This window comes from Agelaius phoeniceus, chromosome 4, assembly GCF_051311805.1.
Source record: "Agelaius phoeniceus isolate bAgePho1 chromosome 4, bAgePho1.hap1, whole genome shotgun sequence".
Taxonomy (NCBI): domain Eukaryota; kingdom Metazoa; phylum Chordata; class Aves; order Passeriformes; family Icteridae; genus Agelaius; species Agelaius phoeniceus.
The window spans coordinates 72,700,571-72,708,550 of record NC_135268.1 but is presented as its reverse complement, the minus strand read 5'-3'; the positions used below and the strand labels follow the sequence as shown (position 1 = coordinate 72,708,550).

Sequence of the window (7,980 nt, the reverse complement as noted above, 5' to 3'; positions counted from 1 at the left end):
CCAGCCCTGCATCCCGATTTAGGATCCCCCACCCATCCTTCTGCACCCCCACCCTTCCAACCTCGGCTGGGATCCCAGACTTGCACCCCAATCCCCGTGGCCCCGTTTAGAACCCCCACCCTGCTCCCCCACACCTCCAGCCTTTTTTGGGACACCCATCCCACACCCCAAACCCTCTGCTCGGGACTCCCACCTTGCACCCCAAACCCTCCAGCCCTACTGAACCCCCCATCCTGCTCCCCCAGTCCTATTTGGGACCCCCATTCCACAACCCCGCCCGTCCCTCTCCGGTTGGGACCCCAATCCTGCACCCACCGCCTCATTTGGAACCTCCATTGCACCCAGCCCCAGCTGGGATCCCCACGCCCGCATGGCCTCGCAGCCCCCGCGTTTCCCCTCGTCCTTGTAGGGGCTTTGGGCAGGCGAGCCCGGCCGGCCCCGCCCGGTGAGCGATGGCCGACAGCTGGGCCGGGCCGGGCCGTAACCGGATCCCCCCGGCGGCGGCGGCGGCGGCGCGGGGGTTCCGGCGCGGGGACCGAGGATGAAGGACGAGCCACGGCGCCCCCGGTGCCACATCCATCCCGCTGGGTCCGGGACCGTGCCCAGCACAGGATGGGACACCCGGTTCGGGCACGAGGATGGAGGGGACATCCCCGACAGCCGCCCGGCACAGCCCGGCACCGGCACCGCCGTACCGGGAGCGCGGAGCGGGGTCAGCGCCGCGGCGTTTTGGGCCCTCCGCAGCCGCGTTCCCGGGATCACTGGGATCACGGGGATCCGGCACCTGTTCCGCCCGCGGCCGTGGATCCCGGCCCCACCCCAGGGACACCCCTGCCCCCGGGACCCCCCCGCCCGCAGCTGTGCCCGTGGTGCGGCGGGAGGATCCAGATGGCGGAATATTGGCCCGGGCTAATTAGGGCGGCGCGGGGCTCCCCGTTCCCTCGGCAATCAAAGGGCCCATGTCTTCATTAAGGATCATTATGGGGGCGGGGGGCCGGACATGCGGCAGGCAGCCGTGACGGGACCGGGATGGGACGGGATCGGTGTCAGGATCGCTGCGCGGGGCTGAGGGGCTGCGAGACCCCCCCGGCACGGCGGGGGAATGGGGATGGGGGGGCTGCACAGCCCCACTGCCCACAGTGCACCCCCAGCACCCCACGACTCAGCCCCCCATGGGTGCAGCCCATCCAGGGGTCACTGAGTCCCCAGTGCAGCCCCTGGAGCTGCTGGAGCAGAGGAGACCCTCCTGAGACCCCCCCCCCAGTCGTCCTCAAACAAAGCAGGGACTCAAGGGGGCTTTTCCACAGTTTTATTCCAAAAATAAATTCGAAGAGGGGTATAAGTTATGGGGTGGGGGGCAGGAGCAGGGCTGCATTGGGGGGCAGTGCCCACCCCCTGCCCCTACCTCCTCTTGTCCTTGATGCTGTAGTGCAGCAGGAGGGGCGCAGGCTGTGGGGCAAGGGGGGGGTCAGGGCTGGGGGATCCCAGCCAAGGACCCCCCCCTTGGGGCAGAGACCCCAGATCCCAGCCCAGGGAATCCCCCCAGACAGGGACCCCCCTATTCCAGCCCATGACCCCAAACCCCAGCCCAGGACTCCCTCTTAGGGCAGGGATCCCAAACCTCAGTCCAGGGACGCCCCAATCCCAGTCCATGACCCCAAACCGCAGCCCAAGATCCCCTTGAGGCAGAGACCCCAACCCCCAGCCCATAAGTCCCCTAGTACAGGGACCCCAATCTCAGCCCAGGGACTCCCCTGGGGCTGCACCCCAAACTGGGCCAACTCCTTTGGGGACCCCCCCCCCATTGCCTGACCCATGCAGGGGCCAGGGCCCCCCCAGATCACCACTGCAGCCATTGACATTAAAGATCCTCAATCCCCCAACCCCACACTGCCCCAAGGCACCCCCAGAGGGTCACCCCCCCACGGGGTGAACCCCAAAATCAGAGGCTGCCATCCCTCATGATGGATGCACACCTTGCCAAACCACCGTGAGAGCCAGAGCTGCTTCATTGTCATGTGGTCGGGGAGGGGCTCATTGTCAAACAGGATCTGCACCTGCACAGAGGGGCTGCATCAGGGGGGGCCAGGACACCTCTTGGGGCTGGCACCCCCCCTGACCCCCACTCACGTGCTGCAGGGACAGCCCCAGCCGGTGGCACAGGACCCTCCGCAGGTGTCGGATCTGTGCCCTCACCGAGCACCTCACGTATTTCTGCTGTGAGGGGCAGAGAGGGTTGGGGGATTGTGGGGATCTCCAGGAACCCCACACACCCCCGGCAGGACCAGGGTGACAGCTGGGGGTCAGGGCTGAGGTCTGCAGGGATCCCCACTCACCTGCAGCATGGCCTTGCTCTTGTCCTTGCTGGAGCTGTGGCGGGAAGAGAAAGGAACATGTGTCCAGGGTCTCACGTGTCAGGGGCCGTGCCCAGTGTGTCCCCTGTGTCCCCTCCCCACCCCACTGAGGGGCTGCAGCCCCCCTGGACTCACCTCAGTTTCTCCAGGCAGAGCGAGACGTGCTCGTCGTAGCGGAAATAGTGAGCGCGCGAGTGGTCAAAGGTGCTGTAGGGGAGCCCCATGGGGTCACCCCCCACCGTGTCTGGGGACACAGGTGGCACCGTCAGCCCCTGTGCCCCCGACACCCCCCAGCACCGTGGCTGGCTGCCCCCTGTACCCCCCCGTGCCCCCCTGTCCCACCGTCACCGCTGGGCTGCGTCACCCGGTCGAGGCCTCGGGACTGGTAGAACTCCCGGATCCGCTTCTCCTCACCTGCAGGGGACAAGTGGCTCAGGGACACACCTGGGCCCAGCTGGCCCTGAGGGCAGTCCCTGGCTGTCCTCCCACCATGTCCCCAACCCTTTTTTCCTCCCTGTTCATATCCCCATTCCTGTCCCCATCCCCATGTCCCCCATACTGTGCTGCAGGCCATGTCCCCTGAGCCTCCCCCCGTGCCCCCTGTGTCCCCTTACTGTGCTGCAGGCCGGGCACCAGCTTGTAGACGATGTCCTGCATGACCCTGTCCAGTTTGAGGTTGAGCAGCGGCTGCGTCTCGTGGATCTTGGTGTTGCACATGGGGCAGTACTTGCTGGTCTGCAGGTACTTCACAATGCAGCTCTTGCAGACTGGGGACAAGGACAGGTGTGGGAGGACAAGGACAGGTGTGGGAGGGGTGGCACTGCACCCCCAGAGCCCCCCCAAGCCCCCCAGGCAGGTGGGGACACTCACAGGTGTGCAGGCACTCGGTGATGGTGGTGGCGTCGATGAAGTACCCGGCGCACAGGAAACACACGATGTGCTCGTTCAGCTCCTTCATCTTCACCTTCACTTCCTCCTGAGGGGGGGGGACACAGCACTGTCACCTGGAGCATGCCAAGACCACCCTCACCTGTCACCTGGAGACCCCCGAGACCCCTCTCATCCTTCACCTGGAACCGCGTACCCCAAGGAGTTTCTCCTGCCATTCCCTTAAGAGGCTAAAAAAATGGGATTTTGGGTAGTTGCACCTCTTGTTTTGTTTTAATATGCCAGAAAACAGATTCTGAGGGGCTGGACACCCTGGTCTTGCCAAAATATGTCAGAAAATGGGATTTTGCAGGGATTGCCCCCTGTCTTCCATTATTACACCTGAAAATGGGATTTTGAGAGGCTGGCCTCACTATCTTAATTTAATATGCCAGAAAATGAGATTCTGGGGGAGCATGCCTGCTGTTTGCTCTTATTATAGCAGAAAACAGGATTTGGGGGGGCTGTGCCTCCTGTCTTCCATTATTATGGCAAAACACAGGATTTTGGGGTGCTGCACCCCTTGTATTGCCTTAACACGCCAGAACATAGCACTGGCCAGTCTGTATCCCATTATTACGCTAGAAAACGGGATTTGAAGTGGGCTGGATACCCTGTTTTGCCTTATTATATCAGAAAATGGGATTTTGGGGGTCCGGGAACACCCCCAGCCCAGTGCCTGCCCCGATCCCTGACCACGCCCCCTTTCCCAGGCCCCGCCTTCCCGCACCGCCCCTCGGTCTCACAGCGCCCCCCAGCGGCAACGCCGCGGCACCTCACGTCCCCTCCCGAGCTGGCCCCCGGTGTCGCCGCCACCGCCTCCTCCCGGTGCCTCCCGCCCTCCCGGTACGGCCGCTCGCCTCGTTCCGCAGCGGGTCCATCTTGTAGACGGCCTGGAGCTGGTTCCGCAGCCGCATGGCGATGGCCATCGGGCCCCCCTGAGGAGGCGACGCCATCTTAGAGCCGCCTCCGCCTGTGGCCTCGCGCACTTCCGTGTTCGGGGCGGGGCCGCGGCGAGCGGCGGGACTACAACTCCTAGCGTGCCCCGCGAGTCTGGAGTCGCGGCGGGCGGCGCGAGCTCGGCCCTGTGCTGATCCTTCCCCGAGACCCACGGGGAGAGGCCCGGGATCACGAGACTCCCCGACCTCGCCCGTGAGGGGGACCCGCCGCGAGCCGCCGCCACCGGACCCGCCGTGTTTAGGGGAGGGCGTTCCCAACGCTGGCCAATAGCGAGAGGGCGCGCTCTTGACGGACAGCAACGGTCGCCAATCAGAGAGGGCTCTGCGTGCGCGTGGTGCTGCGGAACGCCGCCAGAAGGCAGCAGAGCAACGCGGGGGAACGGGAGGGACGGGGGGGGGGGGGCAGCGGGAGTGCGGGGGGCCCGGGGGGGACCCGGGGGCTGAGGAGATTTGAGGGAGTCTCAGGGGGACTGAGGGGGCCCGAGGACATGTGAGGGGATCCGAGGGAGTCTGAGGGGGCCTGAGGGGGTCTGAGGGGGTCTCAGGGGGTTTGAGGGGATCTGAGGGGGTCTAAGGGGGCTTGAGGGGGTTTGAGGGGGTCTCAGGGGGTTTGAGGGGGTCTGAGGGGATCTGAGCGGTCTGGAGGCTACGAAGGGGACAAGGAGTCCTGGTGGGACGCGGGGTACACGCAGGGGACTCGGGGGCGGGTGTGTTAGGGGGGTCCGTGGGATACAGGAGATCTGGGGGGGGCTCAGGGGGTCTGGGAAGATTCGGGAGGGGACACCGGGGTGTCCCGACGTGGGCACAGCGTGAACGGCAGCGACGAGGGCAGGGCTGGGCTCAGGGATGCAGCGGCACCGGCAGGGTCGGGGTGTTTGCCCTGGCAGTTCGGTGTACCGGGACACTTCGGGGTGCCGGGGTTCAGGCAGGTTTGGGGTGCGGGGGTGTCGCTGGGGTACCAGAATGGTACAGTTTGGGGTGTCGCGCTGCTGTTGGTGCTGATATTTGGGGTGTCTGGTGCTGCCGTGCTGGCAGGGTCGAAGTGCTGGCAGTTCGGGGTGTCGGGTGCTGGGTGCTGCAGTTTGGGGTGCTGACGGTTTGGGGTGCTGGTAGTTTGGGGTGCCGAGGTGCTGGTAGTTTGGGGTGCCGAGGTGCTGACAATTTGGGGTGCCAGCGGAGCAGCCCGCGGCCCCACCCGGCGCAGCCGGAGCCACGCTAATGAAGGTTTGGCTCAGGGGAAGCAGCGGCCGCGCTAATGCGGAGCCGAGCCGAGTTCCCCGCGGCCCCTCGGAGCCCCCCACGGCTCCTCACGGACTGTGCCACCCCCCGGACCCCAGACCGGACGGCGGGGAAGGCTGGTCCGTGTCAGGGAGTGGGAGCGGGCAGAGGAGCACGGCGGGACCCCCCCACCGCCGCATGGAGCTCCTGGCACACAGCCGCGCTGCCAGCCCTGCTCCGGCACCGGCTCCGCACGGGCTGCCACGGCCAGGGACCGTGCGGGTTTGGGGCTCCTGGATGCGTCCCAGTCATTGTCATGGTCCTGGTCATGATTCTGGCCCCGGTCCCGGTCCTGATCCAGGTCCCGGTCCGAGGTACGGGTCATAGCACTTACTCCACCCCTCAGTTCCCTCAGTGTGCCCAGTCCAGCCGCGCTGTCCCCGCTGCCCCACCGGAGCGTCTCAGCACCGAGCCCCGGTGACCCCGGTGCCAGCCCCTCTTCCCGGGCGGCGCACGGTGTGTGGCCCAGCCCCGGGACCAACACGAGCCTCTCCCGGTGCCGGGGCGCCGGCGGGCAGAGGCTCCGGACTGGCCCCCGCCCCGCCGCCCGCCCACCCCTGCCCGCGCCTCCGGGGAGGCGAGAGCGCGGCGGGGCCGGTGACCCCCGGCTGGGGAGGGTCCGGTCCCATCTGTACCTGCCAGGAGCCATCCGGGGAGGGGCGGGGGTCACAGCGGGGCCAGCGCGGCCCCACGGCGGGGCAGCATCGCTTTCTGAGAACCGGCACCGCACCCGGCACCGGCACCGGCACCGCGAGTCCCGGCCGGGCGAGGAGCGGGCTCTGCGGGTGGCTCTGGCGTGGGCCCCGCGGGACCGAGGGCGGAGAGCCCGTCCCGCGGCTGGGGTCCCGGCAGCCGGTCCTCTCGGAGCCGCCCCCGCCAGGCGAGGCCGCGGATCCATCTCGCCGTTAATAATTGATGGCGGGAGCCGCCGGGGCTGCGCGGGGCTGTGGGGCCGAGGCTTTTAGCTCAGCCCTGCTCAGATATTCAACTCCATTTCCGCGGCACGGCCGGGGCGGCTCCTTCTGGGAAGCGCTGCCAGGAGCTTTCCCGGCCGGAGCCCTCGCTGGGGCTGAGCGAGGCTGGGCTGAGGCTGGACACACTCATGGCCGCTGCGGTGCAGCGTTAGCTCCCCCCTCCATCCCATCAGGTGAATAGGGACCCCCCCAAGGGAGGCAGGGGACCCTTAAGGCAGACAGGGGTCCCTGTTAGATCAGGCAGGGTGAATAGTGGTCCCCTATTAATCCCTCTGAGGTGGGCAGGGGTCCCTATAGGGCAGCGGGGGCTGGGTGTTCATGGACTGAGTTCCTGCCTAATGCACCGAGTACATCTGCAAAATCCAATTAACCTTCGATAACGAGGCCCTGAGCGACGTGGCCGTCAGCGGCCACCAGCCACCGGCACGCTGTGGCCCCCGACGGGCACCAGCCCTCCAGGATGGGCAGCACCTGCAGCCCCTAGGCAGGGCAGAGCCCCAAAAAACCCCCGGCTGGTGTCGGACTCTGGGATGGTGAGGGTGGGGTACCTTGAGGGTACCCCTGAGGGCGTGGGAGAGGGGACCGGTGTGCCCGGCCATGTGTCCGGTGCCTCCTGGGCACTGCTCCCACTGACCAGAGGGGCTGGAGCTGCCTGTCCTGCCGCCCGAGCGGGGAGGGGGGTGCTGTGTGTGCCCCCCGCTCCCACAGCACCCCCCTGCCCCCTGCTCCATCCCTCACCCCCCACCGAAAGCCCGGGGGCTCTCAGCTCCCGCTCCGCTGGCATCCATCGCCTCTGCAGCCCCCAGCCCAGACTGTGCCCCCCCAGCCCTTCCGACCCTGCTCCCAGACCACGGCGCTGGGGTCCCCAGAGGGTTTGAGGGGGGTGGCCCGTGCTACACCCCCAGTCCGGACCCGCAGTCCCCCCTGTCCCCCGCCGCAGGGGCCGCAGCCTGGCGGTGCCCGGGGGGAGCAGCCCCCCCAGCAGCCGCTGTTGGCGTCACCGTGCAGCCCACGCACCCATGTGGCACCCGGCTCCTCCCCGAGGACACCGCGCAGACGCCGAGGGCCACCACCGTGACGTCCGAGCGGGCGACTCGGCCGTCGGGTCCGCGGGCAGCCCGCGGGGGCCATCGCACGACCCCATCCCAACCCCACAGCGGTCCCATCTCGGCTCCATCCCATCCCCATGCCGGCCCCATCCATCCTCATGCCAGCGCTCCCGCCGTGCCAGCCGGGTCGGGGTGGGCACCGCGCCCACCGGCTGCTGCCGCCTCACCCCGCGCACCCCGTCCGGGTGCCGGCGCCCACGGCGGGCGGGCGGCGGGGGGCACCGGGAGTGTTTCATGCGGTTAAGAAGTGTCTGATTGAGGCAGGAGGCGCCAGCAGCTCCCCCGGGAGCCGCAAGCCAAGGACTGGAGGACCAAATGCAGGCTAAAGTAATCCAATCTGGGCTGGTTCATCTAATTAGCCCAGAATTAACCCAGCAGC

General features: G+C 67.5%; 1 protein-coding gene across 2 annotated transcripts; it reads right to left on the bottom strand.

The window, feature by feature from the left end:
• Positions 1-1,294: 1,294 nt before the first annotated feature.
• Positions 1,295-4,386, bottom strand: PCGF1 (polycomb group ring finger 1). 2 transcript variants are annotated; one of them, XM_054633053.2, is made up of 9 exons: positions 4,142-4,386; positions 3,225-3,330; positions 2,969-3,121; positions 2,697-2,768; positions 2,490-2,598; positions 2,337-2,370; positions 2,131-2,217; positions 1,977-2,057; positions 1,295-1,449 (listed from the first exon to the last, which is right to left on the bottom strand). In XM_054633053.2, the coding sequence occupies exons 1-9, from the start codon at positions 4,235-4,237 to the stop codon at positions 1,402-1,404; spliced, it is 786 nt and encodes a 261-aa protein (XP_054489028.1). In that variant the 5' UTR covers positions 4,238-4,386; the 3' UTR covers positions 1,295-1,401. The 2 variants fall into 2 exon arrangements, with proteins under 2 accessions (XP_054489028.1, XP_077034002.1); XM_077177887.1 differs by having other exon boundaries at positions 2,131-2,214.
• Positions 4,387-7,980: the final 3,594 nt, after the last annotated feature.

Excerpts from the sequence above, each read along its gene's own strand:
- PCGF1 (XM_054633053.2), bottom strand. The coding sequence starts at position 4,237 with ATGGCGTCGCCTCCTCAGGGGGGCCCGATGGCCATCGCCATGCGGCTG. Across the intron at positions 2,371-2,489 it reads CTCTGCCTGGAGAAACTGAG|CTCCAGCAAGGACAAGAGCA; the intron begins GTGAGTCCAGGG and ends TTCCCGCCACAG. Across the intron at positions 1,450-1,976 it reads TCTCACGGTGGTTTGGCAAG|CCTGCGCCCCTCCTGCTGCA; the intron begins GTGTGCATCCAT and ends CTTGCCCCACAG.